This window comes from Zeus faber (assembly GCF_960531495.2).
Source record: "Zeus faber genome assembly, chromosome: 21".
NCBI classification, from domain to species: Eukaryota; Metazoa; Chordata; class Actinopteri; order Zeiformes; family Zeidae; genus Zeus; species Zeus faber.
Genome location: NC_137208.1, coordinates 2945248 through 2966817, shown reverse-complemented (window position 1 = coordinate 2966817; position 21570 = coordinate 2945248). Strand labels below are relative to the sequence as shown.

General features: G+C 46.8%; 1 protein-coding gene across 2 annotated transcripts in view; it reads right to left on the bottom strand.

Moving 5' to 3' along the window:
* The window catches only part of etv6 (ETS variant transcription factor 6), a 34022-nt gene extending 12452 nt beyond the window's left edge, over nt 1–21570 (bottom strand). Inside the window, exons 1-2 of one of the 2 annotated variants that reach the window (XM_080022159.1) lie at nt 21237–21570; nt 16544–16673 (exon numbers count right to left, since the gene is read on the bottom strand). In XM_080022159.1, the coding sequence (XP_079878285.1) occupies nt 16544–16673; nt 21237–21266 (160 nt within the window). In that variant the 5' untranslated portion in view covers nt 21267–21570. The remainder of the gene's footprint in view (nt 1–16543; nt 16674–21236) is intronic. The other variant, XM_080022160.1, reaches the window with a different exon arrangement.

Sequence of the window (21570 nt, the reverse complement as noted above, 5' to 3'; positions counted from 1 at the left end):
TTCTCAAATTCTTCCCCCGTCAGGGAGGCAGAGCGTGACAGGCGTCAGGCCACGCAGCCCATTTGAAGGTACGTCTATCGTTTGGTGTCCGTATACGCAGGGAGATAAGGGTGAAACCAGGATCCAAACAGTCCTTGTTGGACATCCTCTCACGTGACGACGTCCGGTACACGACATCCTGTCCAACACCCCGGCTGAAACACAACGTCCCACTGTCCGAGCGGCCAGTTTAAGGATTCTCACGGATTTCTCTCGACAGGTGAGTATGAAAGTCCAAGTCCAAAACGAGTTGAGCTCCTCTAGAACAGCTGAGTGTAATGTGATTTGGTTCCTCGGGAACAGGTGAAACCCGGCACGCACTACAAGGATTTTTCGAATCTGAACAGATTTTAAAAAGGTTAGAGACCCACGCGACACACCCTGACACACCCTGACACACCCTGACACACCCTGACACATGACACCATTTTGTTCCTGCCGTGTGCGGAGAGGAAACTATTTGCCCGAACAGCAGCGCACACTAACAGATCCCGTTCCAGATCTGATCCCATTCCTGATCCCATCCCAGATTCCATTACGTTTCTTCACAGCGAAGACAGAATAATGGAGTAATGGAGATGACGTGAGCATGGAGCTCCAGGACGGCTTGGCTTCCCCATCGGTTCTCGGTGACGAACCACAGACGGATCGTAAATACTCAACATGTTCAACACTCGCGATTTGCCGTCGCCGCGGCCAGGACGGACTCCAGAGCAGATCGGGGAGGGTTGAAAAACACTGGTACGATACCTCAAACCACCAGATCATCTGGCAACATATTTTTTAGAACCATAATTCGTTTCTTTTTTTTTTTTTTTCGGGTCGGGCCCAAAATCTGGGTTTCAATTGAATTCATTCATTGGATTAAAATGCATAGGAAACTGGAATCATTTACAAGAAAATATATATAAAACGAGACAAAACTTCAGGGCTACTCGATGACTTTCAAGGTCCAATAAAAAGTATTTTTAGGAGCCTGCAGACACATCAGGGGGAGGAACCACAGAAAGAATTAAAACGACATTTCCTTGTTAGGCGACAAGGCTTTACACACACACACACACACACACACACACACACACACACACACACACACACACACACACACACACACACACACACACACACACACACACACACACACACACACACACACACACACACACACAAAAGAGAACGCAACCTTTGGCACGAGCTCACAGGGTTCTGCAGGAAGTACGGGGGGAGCGGTGGATCTGTTGAAGTTAAACCGGGGCCACATTACGGGATCTCCAAAGCCAATTTGGTAACGATTTGAGATCCGGCGGCGTTGGAGTAGTCCAGGGGAGTGTCGCTGCAGACTGGCTTTCAGACCCCTCTCTATACGATCCCAATCGGCCGGGTCACGATTAACTCAAACCTGTTTGTTACCATTTTATCTCCGCTCCGCCTGCCACACCCCACCCGAGTGGTGTTTTCAGGGCCCTCCGGCACAAAGACACAGGCGGAGATGTGCAAACACAGCAGTTTACTGTAGAGCGTGGACGGATGTAACAAGCCGGGAGCACATGGACACACGTCATGACAGAGGCTCTGCTGTGTGTGTGTGGGTGTCGGGATGGGTGTTTTACCTGTTTACCTGACCAGCAACAGGCGATCAGCCACCCTGATCCCGGGCCCAATTACCTAGACCCAAGACAGGTGTTGCTGGTTAAACTACACCCCCCCCCACACACCACAGCAAGCCTTTCCAAAACCCTTTGGTGTGCGTCAAGGCCTCAAATCGCAACGGCAACTTTCAACAGCCAGTACAGCAGGCGGGCGAGTGTGGACTTCTGAAATGAAGGAGCGGCTTGTGGAATAGAGATTAAAAAACAAAAAGAAAAACATAAAAGGAGGTGGCCTGGACACCGGGGGCATTTGGACCAATCGTGACGAGGGGAGCTCTCAGAGCGAGATAAAGACCAAAGAGAGTTCCCCTCAGGGGGCTTGCACCAAAAACACAGAAAGAAGCCAAATGCTGTTCTTCTCTGGTTCCGAACAAGTCTTTTTGGTCAAAAGGTGCTGCATCTTTTCAAGAACGCCTCCGCCTTCAGTCCCTTTGGCGAGTCTGAATCAGACCCATATTTATACTTTTGGTTCGTTTTCCATTTGTTCCGATTCGGTTTCACGCGGCCACAAAAAAAATATAAATACATAAATAAATAAACAATAAATATCATTTTCTGAGGGGCGTGTCAACCGGAGGGGCGTCTCCGCAGAGCTGGAGACGCACTCGCAAAAGACTGACATTCATTCATTCATTGGTCAGAAATACAGCGGGGGGAAATACAAAACAAACCTTTTGCAAGTGCTCATTGAAACCACAAAGAGCAACCCAATAACAAACATGCTTTTGTAAGTAAGGTCTTGTCAATGTGTGTGTGTGTGTGTGTGTGTGTGTGTGTGTGTGTGTGCTGCAAAGCAAATGCATCACTTTCTTCTCCGTGTCGTCCGCGAACAAAGAAAGTTCCGCCGCACTGCCAACATCTGTGGAGTTCCTCCACCTTCCACCACGCAGACAAGCTCCCGTCGTCCGGCCGGCCGCCGGGCGTTCAGATTCCACCCCCCACCCACGGGTGCAATGGATCAGACCAAAGGAGTCAAACACAGAGTGCCATCGATGGGCTTACATAAAAGTAAATGACTCACAAACCCACTGAGCGCAAGCCGTCTCTTCGATCCCACAGTTTGGAGTCGAGACGGCAAACGGAGTCGACTCCTCAGTTCCGTTTGTTTTTTTCATTTTCGATTCTCAGAACTGAGGTGATTTGAAGCGACTCAACTCTTTTGGAATCGACGCTCCATCCCTAGAAAATGGCGGAAATCAGATGTCGGCATGAGCGTGCACGTCAACAAGCGTCACGTCAACCCCCGACACCCATAACACATCCCGTGTAGGGCTCTGCTATGCCACGATATACACGGATCAGCCACAACATTAAAACCTCCACTAATAACACTAATACTGTATAGCTCCCCCTGGTGCCACCAAAACAACTGTGAGGTGGAGGCATGGACTCCACCAGACTCTGAAGGTGTCCTGTGGTATCTGGCACTAAGACGTTAGCAGCAGATCCTTTAAGTCCTGCAAGTTGCGAGATGGGGCCCCCATGGATCGGGCTTGTTGTTCCAGCACATCCCACAGATGCTCCGTCGGATCGGACCCTAACCCCACCCGTCCACATGATGTAGAAGAAATCTTCATCATCAGACCAGGGACACCATTGCTTCACAGTCCAGTTGTGACGCTGACGTGTCCATTGTAGGTGCTTTCAGGGGTGGACAGGGGTCAGCATGGACACTGTGAGCTCCCATACGCAGCAAGCTGCCATGCACTGTGTGTTCTACACCTTTCTATCACAACAACATTCACTGTTTCAACACTTTGTGCTGCAGTCGTTCTTCTGGGGGATCCAACCAGACGAGCTGGACTTAACTCCCCACGTGCAATATATCCCACCCCTTGACAGGTGCCATTGGAGCCAGACGACCCATGTTATTCACTTCCCCTGTCAGTGTTTGAATGTTGTGGCTGATCGGTGCAGATCGTAAGGCGATAGCAACATTTCATAGATATTTTCATGGCGTCTTTATCGCGATGCCGCAAATCAGATGGAGGAACGTGGCTTCGGGAAATAACTCACAGATCGATTACGGCGCTGAACACGAAAGAGAGAGCGAGAAAAAAAAAAACAAAAAAAAAAAAAAAACACACCAGCGTCCTCTGTTTACAACTTTCTGAAAGTGTGTGTCGTGTTTCGTAGCTAATCATCAACTTGTGTTGGGTCAGGACACCTCACATTGCACCATTCATGGATTATTACAACATCACAATTCTTCCCCTTATTTATCCTCCTGTGAATGTGCCTTTTTTTTTATGAAATATTGATTGAATATACAGGGAAAAAACTGCTATATCGTGTTCTCTCTCTCTCCCGGTTTCTGATTTAGATCATTAATTTCAGTCTCTCTCTCTCTCTCTCTCTCTCTCTCTCTCTCTCTCTCTCTCTCTCTCTCTCTCTCTCTCTCTCTCTCTCTCTCTCTCTCTCTCTCTCTCTCTCTCTCTCTCTCTCTCTCTCTCTCTCTCTCTCTCTCTCTCTCTCTCTCTCTCTCTCTCTCTCTCTCTCTCTCCTCAGAGATCCGGTCTACCAAGCCTGGCCATCTGCACAGGGAGGTGGTGGAGCGGAGGGGGAGGGAGGGGAGGGAGCCCAAAACAAACCATGTCCCACAACGCACTCTGGCAGGAAGCAATCCAGCGTGGCTCAGTTTCAGCACCGGAAACTTCCTGTGGTAAGGTTAGAGGAGCGACGCAGAGGTTCAACACCGGTCAGAGAGAGAGAGGGAGGGAGGGAGAGACAGACAGACAGACAGACAGATAGACAGACAGACAGACGGGGAGAGAGAGAGAGAGAGGGGAGGGAGGGAGGAGAGAGAAAGAGATATTCCACGGGGAATATCACGGGTTTTCAATGATCGCAGGATTTTATTGTTTTCCCCTCTAAGGATGTATTTTTTCGGACAAAAAAAGTCATAAAAAATACAAAATACAATTTTTAAAAAAGTATAAAAAAAAAAAAAAAAAAAATAATAATAATAATAATAATAATAATAATAATAATATATATATATATATATATATATATATATATATATATATATATATATATATATATATATATATATATATATATATATATATATATATATATATATATATATATATATATATATATATATATATATATACACACACACACATATAAATAAAGAGGATGAGAGTCCACTGAGTGAAACACACACACACACACACACACACACCCCCTTCGGGTGTCACAACAAAAGATTTAGAAAAGAAAAATCTGTTTTGATTTGGGGTCCGTTGTCGTCATTTAATGCCTACGATGCCTATGAATGCATCTCAGGTTTACAGAGAGTGTGTGTGTGTGTGTCTAGCCAGTGGAACCCTCCTGCACGACAGCAGGATCCCAGGCTCTTGACTCAAACCGTGGGCTACTAATCCTCTCTGATGACACATAATTTTCACTCAGTGGATTCTCAGGCCCCCGCTTATTCTCCCACACACACACACACACACACACACACACACACACACACACACACACACACACACACACACACACACACACACACACGTTACCAGGGCAACTCCGAGGCACTTGGGATGAATGGAGGAGAGAAGATGAGCTCACTCAGATCTCGCTCAGAACCCGCGGACACTTCCACACAGACATGAACGTGGAATTTAAAGGTGCAACCAGTCATAACATTTCATATTGAATATGAAAATCATATTCAGCTCAAACCGACCACGACACATCCACTAGTTGACCAGTGCCGCTCCCAGCCAGTGCGCTCTTCTTTTGTCATCCTTTTTACTAAAAGGCACCATTGTGTACTTCACCCAGATTCCTAACGCACATTAACTACTCTGCCAGAGTGAGTTTGATTGTGGTGATTAAATGACTTAAAGGGGACCTCCTTCCCCTAAAAATCCACCTTTTCAGTGCTTGTGCACGTATGCCTGGTTCTCTGACGGGCCGACCCACAAACACACTGTGAAATAAAACGACTCAGCCGTCCGTGTCGGGAAACATAAAACCTAAAACGAGCCGTTGGGATTTGTGCCTCAGTACGACGTCACATTGAGACACAGTAGGGTTAGAAGCGGCCCCATCTGAGTAGCTCAAAACTTTTAAAAGAAAGCGGAACTGATACCAACTGTCGTGAACAAACTGCAGAGGATGGAAATGTAAGTATTCAGAAAATATTTTTTTTGTGTGTTTCTTTCAAAAACAAATAAATTAAAAACTAAATAAAGTGTGCAGAAGATAAGACTGTAGGCTGCAACGCACAATCCGCTGTGCCGTTCTCCAAACAAAACCAATAAAAACAGTGTTTTTATTGTAGATGTATTTATTGATATTATTTATTTTATTTTATTTTCAAACATCAGCTCAAACCCCATTGGCTCAGAGAACTCAGGGCCTCGGCTCCTCCCACTTAAACAGCACCTTTCGGAACGGGGTGGTTTAGAGGCATGTTAGAAAGGCTAGAATGCATAAGCTAAGTGGTATTATCAGAAAAAAAAAAAAAAAAAAACTTCAAAATCATGTTTTGGGGACCTCAGAGACCCGATTAACTTCTGTCAAAACGAGCACAATAGGTCCCCTTTAAATTGTCTGGCCCAAATTCATTTTCTCAATTTCGACCGATAGGAAATTAAACATAAACCAGAAAAGGATTAGACATACAATAACAGGAAGTAACGGAAATTACTTTCTCTCAAAGAAAGTATTCACTTTCATGATTTTTGTTGTAAAACGGATAAGGCCGGTGTAATGATTATAACTAATATTTTTCCTGGTTGTGGACACAGTCTATGAGAAGCCCCAAAGCCCCAAAGCCCCGTTATATTTTCCCCATCGCAGCTCGGACGCCGTGCGGCTCGGACGCTGGGAGTCGCGCAACCTCCGTCACCGTTGGAAAAGGCTTCAAAAGCAGTGGAGCGTCATCCACGGTACTGATCCATATCGACCCGGACGCCGTCGACTGGGCCACACGAGTGGTTGACCTCCTGGATGCGCGGTGGTCAACGGGACGCAGTCTGAGCCTTCCGACGGTCGCCTCGCGTTAAAAAGGGCGAGTGCCATTGGCGCCGGGTGACACTGACAAAATCAAGTATCGCAATCCTTTTGGAAGAATACTTCAATATTGATAGTTTGACAATATCCGTGCTTCTGCAAGACATTCATGAGATACATACTTCCCTACGTCAACTTTCATCGGTAACGCCACAATATTTGCACCGTAGAGCCGGTTTCCCAACCACCGGGCCTCGGACCGGTGCCGGGTCGCGGGGAATTTGCTACCGGGCCGTGAGAAGGCGGGCGGGGCTGTTATTTTACTCCGTTTCCTGATTGAACGAAACAAAAATGAGCCCCGTGCGTAACGGGGAGACTCTCTCAGTCACTCACTCTCTCAAAAATATTACATCGGAATTCTTGCGTCCTCTGTGTCGAGGCGGAGCACAACCATCCCAAAAACAACACACACCTACTCATCATCATGGACTTATTAGAAATGTGTGTATTATGAGCACGTGAACACCTAGAACACTGGTTTAGCGTGACGCTCCTAAAGGCCAGGGGAACACAACGTTGGACTACATCGTCCTCTCACGATAATCCAGACCACATCTGTTCTCGCCACAATTTGGATATCAAAACAATGCGTCGCAAAGTCAAATCACGTCAAGTCCTTAATCACAGTACAAAGACAAAAGGGCTTGGCAAGATTCGTGCTTTTTATAAAAAATAAAAATAGAAAACAAGCGTCAAGCATCTCCAAGTCTTGGAATACCCCATCAAGGAAAAGCTCCCGGGAAGATAAACGCTGAGGAGGGAGGAGGAATGGACGCCGAGTGGGCGACACACACCACACGAGACGCCGGCAGAGCTCCACGGGCTCCCGGGCACCAGATCCTGCACGTGCACAGACCACACACTGCATCTCAGAAGCAGCAAAGCTCTTACGGAGGACTGGGTCTCTTCAAAGGCTATTCTGACAATAATAATAAAAAAACGTCAAATTAAGGGGGACATCAACGAGACATCTCCCTCCATCATCGTCACCCCGGACGAGGGTGGGCTCGGAGGACGTGGGGCCGCCGCTCACTGGTGAGATAAGCACTCTGGTGTCCGGACTCAGGGCCCGTTAGTCACTGCATTTGTCCAGTAAATGTCCAGTAAATGTTCAGTAAATGTTCAGTAAATGTTCAGTAAATGTTCAGTAAACGTTAAGTAAATGTTCAGTAAACGTCCAGTAAACGTTCAGTAAAAGTCCAGTAAACGTTCAATAAACGTTCAGTAAAAGTCCAGTAAATGTCCAGTAAATGTCCAGTAAACGTTCAGTAAAAGTCCAGTAAACGTTCAGTAAAAGTCCAGTAAAAGTCCAGTAAATGTTCAGTAAATGTTCAGTAAACGTTCAGTAAACGTTCAGTAAACGTTCAGTAAACGTCCAGTAAACGTTCAGTAAACGTTCAGTAAACCTTCAGTAAAAGTCCAGTAAACCTTCAGTAAAAGTCCAGTAAATGTTCAGTAAACGTTCAGTAAACGTTCAGTAAACGTTCAGTAAAAGTCCAGTAAACGTTCAGTAAACGTTCAGTAAAAGTCCAGTAAACGTTCAGTAAAAGTCCAGTAAACCTTCAGTAAAAGTCCAGTAAATGTTCAGTAAACGTTCAGTAAACGTTCAGTAAACGTTCAGTAAACGTTTGCCTTCTCTCTGGAGGCAGGAGTAGGAGGAAGTGGCTCCCGGTGTCTCTCTGGAGGAGACATATTCTTCTTTTTGTGAAAGGAGGAGGAGGAGGAGGAGGAGAAGGAGGAGGGGTCTAGCCATGACCTCTGTGCGCCGTGGCTTGGGCGCTGACGCGGCTTCGCATTCCCTCGGCTCGGACTCTCACCCCGGCCGTCTCCACGCCGCCACTCCTCTCGTTCCTGCCGCTCTTCTTCTGCTTTTTCCGGCAATCGCTCGCGGTCGCTCTCAGGCGGGCGTGCCGGGCAAACTCCATCCATCCCCACCCCCACCCCGCACTCGTACATGTTAACGATTAATCACTGACTCCATTGACTCACAACTGAGTGAGGGAACAGTAAGAATGTTGGCCTTTCTAGGAATATTTTAACCATATTGAGAGGGTGAGCCCCCACGCCAGGAGCCAATCACAGTCAAGGGTTTGACCTACAAACGACAAAACTGACGCAATAAGAGAAACGTTCACTTTCCACATCGTCTGCAGTTTAGCACCAGAAATGTCTCATTTCACATAGTTCTGGACTTTCTCGGGCCAACCTCACAATGCACCTCGTCACCAAACGCCAACTTTTACCGTCCGGTGTCCCCCACCGAGGTGCAAAAGCCAGACGTTGGAACCCCCGGGTCTCTGTCATCTCTGCTCCGGCGTTTCACACCTTTGGCCGCTCCGGTTGAATCGTCCCACAGCACTATACCACTATCCTGTTAACCACCACCGCCACCACCTTTGTCTGAAACGCGGATCACTGCGCTGATCCTCACGGCCACGCCCGACTCGCAAACGATTCGCTCGTCGGGAACAACTCCGTCAAATGACAGAGTCCTCAAGTCACAAACTCAAAATTCAATTCAATTACACTCGTTCATAATCCACTGTTCAAGTCCTCCCTCGCTCACTGTGAGGCGGGCAACAGATCACAAAACACACCATTTCGGATCCTGTCGCGGCTTTGAGTCACCGATCGGATCACTTTTTCGGCTCAGAAAAAAAAAAAAGGGCCGACAAATACTTCTTTGCTTTGCATTTATTCTGTAAAACACTTTTACCCATGGTCTGTAATTAAAACAACAAACAAGATGTCCAGTGTTTAAATAAAATCTTAAAATTCATAAAATATTCAATACTCGTTCGATATTATATATATTTAACGAATATATTCAATATTCGTTAGATTAAAGTGCAATATGAGGTGAAGCATGATACTGTACCTTCCTTTAAAAATGGCAGTGAATGAAAAAATATTCGACCCGCCCCCAGTAACTCAATTTAATTCCAGTATCGTGTTCGGTTTCTCACGTTTATAGCAAACTGCATTTTATGTAAATTGGTTCAGAATCAAGCGAGTTACGGTCGATTCTGCAGAGACGTCTGCATCTCTCAACACACATTGTATGTTCATATGTCGGATCTTGAGCGTTCCAACGTGGCCGACGTGCAGACGCAAAGCGGCCACATTGGCTTCACGGTGTGTGGTAAAGTAGCAGCAACGTAACGCGAGAGTGGAACACAGCAGCTTCTGTCTTTATCTTCTTTTTACTGCAACTCTGCCTCCACGTCTATGAGATTATGTCTTTAAAAGGTCACAGCGGCGGTGAAACTGTCTTTCACTACGATGCTTCAATTGTGCAATCGATCCGCTGTTCACACGCCGGCCCGACTGCACGGGGGGCGTCTACCGCGTGTTCCACCGCCACTCGTCGCTAATCTCGCGACCGGTCTCACCGAGTGGAAAAAAAACAAACAAACACCGAAAAGCATCAGGTCCTCCATCACGACCGACGGAGTGGAGTGTTTTCCGCTACGACTGACGAATTAGATGGACTCAGCAGCCTTGCCATTTAGATCTGGCGACACAAAAGCCAATTTCCATTATCCTTATTATAATTAGTTTTTTGTTTTTTTGGGAGCACAATTAAAAAAATTAAAATAAAATTTAAAAACGTTGACGGCACAGAGCTCCACGTGGTTCCTGCTCCGCCGGAGGAGGAGCCCAGGCCACGGACAACGATGATGGATGTTGGGGCGGGGGCTGCGGGGGGGTAGTTCCTTGCACCCCTCCTTCCCTCCCTTCCTCCCTCCATCCATCTCCTCCCAAAATCCCATTTCCTCCACCGGGGAGCGTGCACGTGCCTGTTCCTGTCCCGCCAAACTGGCTCCCGTCCAATGAAAACAAACATGAAAAAAAAAAAAAAAAAAAAAACATCGTCAATCAAAAGGAATCTGTTACCGGGCAGGAAGTGGAGCGACCTGTTTTCGGCTGGCTGGAAGGGGGGGGGGGGGTTTACAGGTTAGTTCCTGAATCCGCCGCCAACTGCCACCTCTTCTCCTTTCAGTTTTTGGTTTTTTTTTTTTTTCGGTGGGGGGGTTTTGTTTGAACGCCAAGTTTTTTTTCCCTGTAAAAGCAGAAGCTTCAAAAGACGTTTTCAAAGTGGATCTGAAGGGAGGCGCACGCGCACACACACACACACACACACACACACACACACACACACACACACACACACACACACACACACACACACACACACACACACACACACACACACACACACACACACACACACCATTTCCTCTTGATTTGAGAGAAAGTGTCACACACACAAAGCCGGGTGTGTTCGCGACACGCGAGAACCCAACAAAAGGCTGAAAGCAGCGAGGACACGAAAGGGAAAAATTAAGAAACAAAACGTTGAACATCACCCTCCCCGTTGTACTGATCAATAACAGACCAGATACTTCTATTGGGAAACAGCTGGGGTCTGTTTCTTTGTCCATCTCTGTGGTTATGGTCTGCACTCAGATGGTCAAGTTTCTATTTTTCCATATTTCCTCCTCTCATCACGGAGCCCGGTTCGTTCGTTTACTTTTAACTCTATTACGTATTTTTTTATTTTTTTTGGGGGGTTAAAATAACTTTGTTAACGCTGCATTTGAGGCGCACGGTAGTTTCGCCAAATCTAATTGGTTGAGCCGGCAGAGGGCGGGGCTACAGGGCAGGAGCGGCCGCTCTCAATGGACGTCGAGTCACAATTGTCATTATTTTTGGAGGATTGATTCAGCCCCCTGTTAATGTGTTTCCTTGTTCAAAGCCGCTCAGAGCCACGCTCCGGCCACATTTGGCCCCCGCGCCGCAGGTTGATAGTGTCAGGAACATCATTTATTTAAAGTGCACGCACGCACGCACGCACGCACGCACGCACGCACGCACGCACGCACACACACACACACACACACAAGCATGTACTAAATGTATGTATCAAATGTATGTATGTATGCACTAAATGTATGTAGTAAATGTACATATGTAGTAAATGTACGTATGTAGTAAATGTACGTATGTAGTAAATGTACGTATGTAGTAAATGTACGTATGTAGTAAATGTACGTATGTAGTAAATGTACGTATGCCATGTGGAGTGTGTTGCAAACAGGAAGTCGGGGGCTGTGCTCTCAGTTTGGTTGTTGGCATGTGAGAACAGTTTCCCTTTCAGGGGAGAAGGAGGGAGGTTAAGCGCACACACACACACACACACACACACACACACACACACACACACACACACACACACACACACACACACACACACACACACACACACACACACACACACACACACACACACAAACAACATTTATTCAGGAAGCTCCGTCTGCCCACTCAGGAAATTCCTGAGGACAAGAGCTGCTTCCAGATACAGGAAATTTCCCCCAGAAACACACACACACACACACACACACACACACACACACACACACACACACACACACACACACACACACACACACACACACACACACACACACACACACACACACACACACACACACACACACACACACGATGGGGTTAGTGAGGCAAGTTCATGTTTAACCCTAGGGTTTTCAGTGTCGACGGCGGTTGACTTATTACCGGGGTGCGTCGCCATGGCAACTGCTTCTGCACACCAAATGAAGTGGGTCATGTTGGAGACAACAGGTCAACAGGTGTAGAAGCTCCACCCACTGACCGGTCACTCCTCCTGGAAAAATGGCATCGCCATCGCTCGCAGATCCCATGGACCTCCTGCACACGAATAGCGTGCGTGTGTGTGTGTGTGTGTGTGTGTGTGTGTGTGTGTGTGTTTGAGCCCTGACGAGCATCTACATAAAAGATATGGATCCCATCGGAACAACAGAGCCCGATTAAAGCACTGAAGCCTTGTACTTGTTCTCCTTATAATATCTGCGAGACGGCCCCCTGCCGCTTTGACCCGTTTTTACATTTGTTTCTCTATTTGCTCCCAAGCCCCCCTCACACCGCAGGGGGTCGCAGCCCAAACGAGCCGACTCAGACTGTGCGGCGCGCCACAACGTTACGTCTATGGCAGCCTGGATTTACCTGGACGACATTTCTCTACTCGTCATATTTGTTTGTTATTATTAAACAGCTCTGGTGGACTTGTTTCCATGTTTGCGACTGGTCGCGCGGTGCAGACACGCCCCCAAAAGCCGGGTCGACCGAGCGGGTGGATGACCACGGTGTTGGAGCCAGCGCTCTGAGAGGTCTCCTGGGGACGCTCCACCTGTGACGTAGCATCGGCCCCTGGGTGGTTTGTGACTTCTGGACAAAGATAAACCGTCAATTCAGAGACCGGTGCTTACAAGTACAGTATGGGGGGAGGGGGCGGGTTTCCGTCATGTATCGTACAGGGAAGAGCGCCCACGTGCACAGAAACCCTGACACACACACACTCGCATCATCCACCCACTCACACAAGCATGCATCCTGCACAGCCAGCTGTCTCTGAGCACACACACACACACACACACACACACACACACACACACACACACACACACACACACACACACACACACACACACACACACACACACACACACACACACACACACACACACACACACACACACACTTTGTATTCATTTAAATTTCACTCTTACAACTATTATTATTATTAGTAGTAGTAGTAGTCGTAGTAGTAGTAGTAGTATTTTAAGCATCATGCTCAACTACTTAACATTTGGACACATCCATTTAAGGCTGATCAACCAAATGGCTGGCTGTGAGGGAGGAACGAGGGGGGAGACGGAGGCAGGAGTCTTCAGGGGTGAGGAGCAGAGCACCACCCTCCCCCAATCTAATCCACTTCCTCCCCAGGAAATGGAGAAGGCGGATTTCTGCCCACACTGCAATTTCCTCCCTCTCTTTTCTCCTTTTTAACCCCCCCCCCAACCACCCCACCCCCACCCTCCTTCCTTCCTTCCTCCCCCCAGGACAACAAAAAAATAACAAAAAAAAAAAACCTCCCCCCTCTGGATGGGGGCTAATGGATGGAGGTGTTTGCCTCGGCGTGGGGATGGAGCAGAGGCTTGGGAGGTTTGGGTTTCAAGTGATGAATTACCGGGAATAAATAAAGTACAAATGAAAAGGATAATACCTCCAACGGCAACACATCACTCAGTCAACGGGCAAGTCAAGCAACTACATTCAATATTACTTCCTGTTTGCTGCTGATGTTGTTCCTTTGTCGTATGTTTCTGATTTAGATCATTATTTTCAGTCCTTAATACATCTCTCTCTCTCTCTCTCTCTCTCTCTCTCTCTCTCTCTCTCTCTCTCTCTCTCTCTCTCTCTCTCTCTCTCTCTCTCTCTCTCTCTCTCTCTCTCTCTCTCTCTCTCTCTCTCTCTCTCTCTCTCTCTCTCTCTCTCTCTCTCTCTCTCTCTCTCTCTCTCTCTCTCTCTCTACAGGAAAACGAGTGCAGACCCGTCGAAGCTTGCGCTTCCTTCCGTCTGTGTTACAATACCAAAAGAGGAAGTGAGCCGCGGGGGGACTTCCTGCTCCGATACCTCGTGGTGGGGGTGGTGGTGGTGGTGGTGGTGGAGGACAGTGTGGCGTAGTGCTGCGTCTGGCTCTCCGGGTTAACGGCTCCGGTCGCTGGTGGAAGCACTGGTTAAATATTGACGGCTAACACTGACAGTCCAGGGGCCGAAATCTCAGCCGTGGCCCGCCGCCAGCCACACCCCTCCTCCCATTGGCCGGGTTAAACGGCGAGGTGGACATTAACGCTGCGGCTACTCCCAAGTCTGACAAATCCAGACCATAATAACAACAACAGTAAAATAATATGTGGGCCGGTGGTACTGAACCGGTCTGGTCTCATTTGTCCTTAGTCTTTATGACATAACCCAAATATGATAAAAATATATATAAAAATATATAATATATTTTCTATTACATTTGTTTTTATAAATGTATTCTATTAGAATAAATAACAATCATTTTTAAGTTGTTATTTTTTGATGATATTTTTGTTTTGTTTGTATTGCCACAGCTGACTCAGACCTGAGCCGGGATGTGACTTGGACCTGTGCCTGAGCTATTTTTATATAGTTATATTCATTTTTTTTTTTTACATTAAAAAAAAAAAGTAATTTCTATTTTTCCCCTCAAAGTCATTTGTGAAACATGATCAGGACTGTATCGACGTTTTAAACTGGGTTTCAAAATAAAAGCGCCAGCATCGGAAATTTGGCACACTCACACCATGTACTGAGAAAGAAAAATATATATAATAGTAATTAAAAATATATGATATATATTTATGTTGTTTTAAGAAATGACGCACGCATACAAACACCCATGGTCCACCCAAAACGGACCCATGATCCATTTCTGAGGAGCGCCACACTGATTTAGTACAAGGTACTATGCTGTTCTATTACTGTCTGTTTTCGTCCACTGACATAGTAGGTGACTTGAGTGATTTTGGATTAAATGTATATTAAATGATTAAATGTATATGAAAGTATGAAATGTATATGCCTGTAAGAACCATTCAGAACCACTGGATCCACCTGACAACCACAGACCCTCCAACGGCGGGAACACCACACTACGACTCCGTCGCACCGCCTCCCATATCCCACTTTGAAAACACGACGACCAAACACCATGGATTATTTATATTATTTATATATTTTTTTAGTCACACGTCAATCTTCACTTTGCGTCCTTCCTTCCTCCTTTCTCTCTCTACCTCGCTCTCTCCCCCGCCACACAGGGTTATAAACAGGAAATTAGAAGGCTAAACCAGATCCAGGTGTCCTGGAGTCTGTGTTTACCTGTGTAAAAAAAAAAAAAAAAAAAAAAAGTCCCAGGTGTATGTGACGAATAAACCTCTTGAATCTTGACACCTAAAAAAAAAAAAAAGATGAAGCCCCAGATGACACCTCAATAAAAAAAAGGATAAACCCCCAAATGACGCCTAAATAAAAAATAAATTAATTAAAAAAAAGGTGAACCCCCAGGTGACACCTCAATAATAAAAAATTGTGAACGAAACCCAACCTCTGAGGACTCACACCTCCTCCACGCCCTCAAATTCCTCCTCCTCTCCACCCAGCAGACAACTGCTCACTCCACACACGGTTTCTCTTTCTCCATTGTCATCTACTCATTCTGCTGGTGGCGTTAATCCATGTGGCAGACTGAGACGGATGAAAACAACGACACTGTACACCACAGGAAGTAAACAACCAAATGTTTTTGTCAAGATGTGCACAAAAGTTTGGTATTTCCTCATCGGCCCCCCCGTAGAGTAGAGGTGGGCGGAGGTGAGTAGAGCTGAACTACATTCGAGGTGGAGGTGGAGTGCAACAAGAGTAGCCACCGTATAGAGGCTGAATAAATTAGAGGTCGAGTAGAGCTGGAGTAGAGGTAGAGTAGAACTAGAGTAGAGGAAGGGTAGAGGTAGAGTAGAGGTAGAGTAGAGGTCGAGTAGAACTAGAGAAGAACTAGAGCAGAGGAAGAGTAGAGGTAGGGTAGAACTAGAGAAGAACTAGAGTAGAGGAAGAGTAGTGGTAGAGAAGAACTAGAGTAGAGGAAGTGTAGAGGTAGAATAGAGGTAGTGGAGTAGAGGTAGTGGTCGAGTAGAGATGCGCGTGGGACGGCTGAGGAACACTTTTATAAAGCAAAGCAACCGTCCTCTCGCGACCAGTTAATTCATGGGAAGTAGAACTCCTCATTGCTTATTAATTATCATCCGTGCGCTGGGGCTGTGTGTGTGTGTGTGTGTGTGTGTGTGTGTGTGTGTGTGTGTGTGTGTGTGTGTGTGTGTGTGTGTGTGTGTGTGTGTGTGTGTGTGACTCACGCAGGTGCGCAGGCAGCCTGGAAGGCTCGTCCTCCATGCGGCTGGCCGGCCTGGCGGCGGGAGCATGGACGGGGGAGGAAGTGGAGTTTGGCAGCGGGCTGGCGGAAGGACTGAACGCACTCCTCTCCTGCTATGAATACGCACACACACGTGCACACACACACGCACACGCACACACACACAGACACACGCACACGCACACGCACACGCACACACACACAAATGAGATCACAATATTACCATAACCAAAATCCCAGATGATTTCTATTCTATGTAACAGCTCATGGTGGCACAGGTCTCCTAAAGCACCCACTGTACCTAGTTCCCAAAAATACACTTGTTGCTCCACCACATCCCACAGATGCTCCATGGGATTGAGATCAGGGGAGTTTGGAGGCAACACCCTGAACTCTGTGTCATGTTCCACAAACCATTCCCGAACAAACTCTGCAGTGTGGCAGGAAGCACTATCCTGCTGAAAGAGGCCACTGCCATACCTAAATACTGTTACCATGAAGAGGTGGACTTGGTCTGCAACAATGTTAAGGTAGATGGTACGTGTCAAAGTAATATCCACATGAATGCCAGGACCCAAGGTTTCCCAGCAGAACCTTGTTCAGAGCATCACACTGCCCCCTGCCCATCCCATCATGCCTCCTGGTGCCATCTCTTTCCCTGGTAAACAACGCAAACACACCCACCCATCCACATAATGTAGAATAAAAGGTGATTCATCAGACCAGGGACACCTTCTCCCATTGCTCCATGGACCAGTTGTGACGCTGACGTGTCCATTGTAGGTGCTTTCAGGGGTGGACAGGGGTCAGCATGGACACTGTAAGCTCCCATACGCAGCAAGCTGTCCTGCACTGTGTGTTCTACACCTTTCTATCACAGCAACATTCACTGTTTCAACACTTTGTGCTGCAGTCGTTCTTCTGGGGGATCCAACCAGACGAGCTGGACTTCAATCCCCACGTGCATCAATGATCCCTGGGCCCCTCGCTCTTCACCTGCTGCTTCATATTCATATAATAATAATAATATATCCCACCCCTGGACAGGTGCCATTGGAACCAGATGATCAATGTCATTCACTTCACCAGTCGGTGGTTTTAATGTTGTGACCGATCGGTGCATCTACGCAGTTCAACCGACGGCAGCTAGGGGGAGGATCCGACTGTCTCATGCGTTTTCGGATTCAGTATGAATGAAACTTGCGAATTAAACTCAATAAATCCATGATGTGACATTTACTTCCATTATATGCAACTTTAAACCATATTATTTTAGACCATTTTAACTACATTATTCACATGTAATGTGAATAATGTATTCACAACATGTATTCACAACATGTAATGTTAATTATATACTGCATATATACACAAACATACATGTACAGTCATTTAATACTTTGTAACCCTGTTGTGAAACTTGTTGGTTGGTATAATTCAGCCACAAGGGAATGAATCACCATCACCAACAGCCAAACCAACGCCTCCTGTTATCACAGGCCCCAATCTGCTGGCACCAACTTCCAAAGAAATGTAGGCAATCAATCACGCTTTAACCCTGGACTGAATGTGTTGGATACAGACTGTATTCATCCTGCAGAGTCAGTGTCAACTGTTGATGCAGGGTTTATTGTATATTTTTAGAGTTATTGTATATTGCACACAGTTTCTACATATTTCTTTTGTTTATTGCATATTGCCCAAAGTTTCTAATTTTATTTTTAAAGTTATTTTATATTTCCCACATTTCCTTTTATTTTATTTTTAATTTTGAAAAGGAGCAATGAGGCATGTGAAGGTATATCGCGAAATCCAAATACGAAACAGGACTTTCATCAACGTAACGTTACACTGTGATCGTGAATCACGTGGCAAAAGCAATTGTCACGCAAGGGAGTGTGACGTGTTGCCGGGAACGCAGCATTCGGCGCTCAACGATGACGGCGCACGTCTTTCGTCTCCGTCCGTCGCTGTGATTCGCCGGGAAACCGAAGTGCACCTGGACGGGGAGGGAGTTCCCAAACGCCACCTCTGCATTGGGCATGACGTTCGCGAGCCAGAGGCGCAGACGGGCTAGCCAAGCTAAGCTAAACGTGGTGTGTGTGTGTGTGTGTGTGTGTGTGTGTGTGTGTGTGTGTGTGTGTGTGTGTGTGCGCACAGTGGGCGGAGACTAAACCAAACGACAGCCCTGGTCGGGCCTGGGCGCAGCAATATCCTCAGAAACCGCTGGTGGCAGCAGAGACAAAGCGCCAAAGAGCGCAAACAGCCAACGTGGCCGCACGCGCAGCTTGTCTGTGGCGACGAGTAGCGTCTGCTCCAGGTGATAAATAGCGTAAACGCACCGTGATAAACCAACAAAGGCGGCGATGAGGAAATGCTCTGTCTGTCCGTCCGGAGGGGGTTGAAGTTATGTTGTGCTCGGAAACTTTATTACATCGGAACCGACTGAACTATGGAACCGAGTCACAATGTGATATTTTTCTCCCTCGGTGCAAGACTCGAAAAAGATGCCGCGCATGAATACCGACAGAAACTAGGGATGTGCGCGATTAGTCGACTAGTTGACTAGTCGTTGCTACCCGCGCTAGTCGGCACCAAAAACACTTGTGGGTTAAACTTATTAGGCTCTATTATTATTTTGTAGATGTGCATAATTAAATGAACAGACGTGATTGAGCGAAACTTGGCGAAGGGAAGATGGTTTTGGCTTCCCCTCGTTAGGGACCCCTCGTCGGGGGCCGCGGTGAACTGTGCCTGGGCCAGCAGCATTTCAAAAACGATTTGTTTATTGAAGAATGCGATGCAAGGTTTCAAGCGGCACTCAAAGAATTGGATGTGTTTCTGTCCGACTTATAGACTAGTCGACTAATCCAGGTCTAAACTTGCGGTTGAACGTCGGGGGGGAATCCCATCGTAAGAGACGTCCCTCATAAAAAGGTGACATTTTATTTGCAAACTGAACTTTACAACGACCGTGCTTGTTTACAATAGAATCCTCAAACCTGGGGGAGCTGTTTGCGTTTATGATTGAGTCTCAGCGTCACCAAGGAATGGGGAGACTTCACATCCGACCTGCGCTGCGGATCAATGTTGCCCAACATGAAACAAAACGGCAGAGTGCTGATCTCCCATGGCTTCCAAGCGCAGTCACCAGGGAACGCCCCTCGCGCCGAGTCACAAGAACCCGCCCTGGCGACGCGGTTTGCGATGCCCGCCTCCGCGTGCCTGGGAGGGGGTGGGGCTTAACACTAACCGTAAACCGTACAAAAACGTAAACCTAGCTTTACGGTCCGTCGCCTAATAAGCTTGTGTGGGAACTCGGATCCGAAGCGCGTCCCGCACCCAAGGCAAGCCCACTTTGCATTTTCTTTTGAAATGGTTTCGGAAATCTGCAGAGTTATGAACGAATAGATGGAATTTTTTTTCACGGACACCACTTGGAGTGGATGCTTGTGTGGATCAGGAGGTTCATTAGTGAGTGGATGGAATAGCTTCACAGACCACGAGGGGGCCACGCACCACCAGTTTGGCACCCTCTCCGATATAGATGGTTACACGGGGCTTTTTTAAGCCCAACTCACCTCTAGAAAGAAAGTGATTTGCATGGTCTGACAACACGCCACGGTGTGAGCCAGGGGCACTGAACAGCGGTATGTCCCTGCGATAGAGGAGGCTGCAGCCCTACGCCACCTTGAAATTATACTTTTAAAGGTTTATTCCACCAAAATACTACTCTCTGTCCGAGCACTTATAGCTTGAAAGGTTAATTCCACCCAAATACCACTCGCTGTCTAATGACTGAGTTTTATTCAGCCCAAATACTTCCGTCTAACAACTTATAATTTTAGAGATAAGGTTAGAGATGGTTAAATTTAGGTATGATGTGAGAGATGGTTAAGTTTAGATATAAGATTAGAGATTTAGAATAGAATACTTTTTAACACAGATCTTGAGACAAACTTCCATGAAATTTAAGGCAGATTTTTTTGGGCAAACCACCTCACTCCTATTCAATGAAGTTTGTCTGGTATGAAGTCAAGCGTTGGGGTATTATCACATTTTATGCGTTTTTCCGTAAATAAATAAAATCATAATAACAAAAAACAATAATTGTCAAAATGAGACAGGCTCTTTTTGTCTGATTATATTTTCATCATCATCATCATCCTCATCATGATTGGATTTTTTTTTTTAATGTTGAAAATAAGAATAAATCCAAATGTGAAACCATTCAACGACTTTAAGCCCTTATGTTTGGGGCAAATAAATGGTGTTCGTGGATTTCAAGGACTCTTTTTTTAAGGACCTGCAGAGGATGATGATGCTGAGGATGGTGGTGGTGGTGGGAAGAGAAACACCTCTCCCCCGGAGTTGCATTGGAAACGGTAATCGTGACCAAACCACCCCCAGGCGGGGAGGGGGGGGGGGTGTACGGTAAGGTCAAATCACACAACATTTAAAATTAAAAAACATAAAAGAAAAGAAAAGCAACAGCCAGGTGAGATGACCTCACGCTGCACTGCTCGTCGGCGCGAGCAGCGGAATGCGCCTTTAAGCAACAGATGAGCGAAGCGATCGATTATAAAGGCTGATCGATGACCGTAAAGAAGAAGCAGAAAACAAACAAAAACAAGGAGGAAAAGGGAGCGAAGGAGCGGGACGGAGCCCTGGTCTACCTTTGCGGACGCGGAGGAGGATTCGGACATGTCTCCCGCGAAGTTCTCCCCTCTCTCTGCACTTCTCCTCCTCCTCCGCCTCCTCCTCCTCCTCCTCCTTCGCCTCCTTGTTGTGCTTCTCCCCCCTCGGCGGCGGACGGCGGCTAATCACGACGAGCGGCGGTTCGATTGCTCCGCGCATCCACTGCACGTCCTGCTGCGAACTTCTTTGTTGCCGCCGGCCTCCATCGCAACCCCTCCCGGAAGAAGAAGAAGAAGAAGAACAACAACAACAAGAAGAAGAAGAAGAAGAAGAACAACAACAACAACAACAACTCGAAGAGGAGGAGCAGGA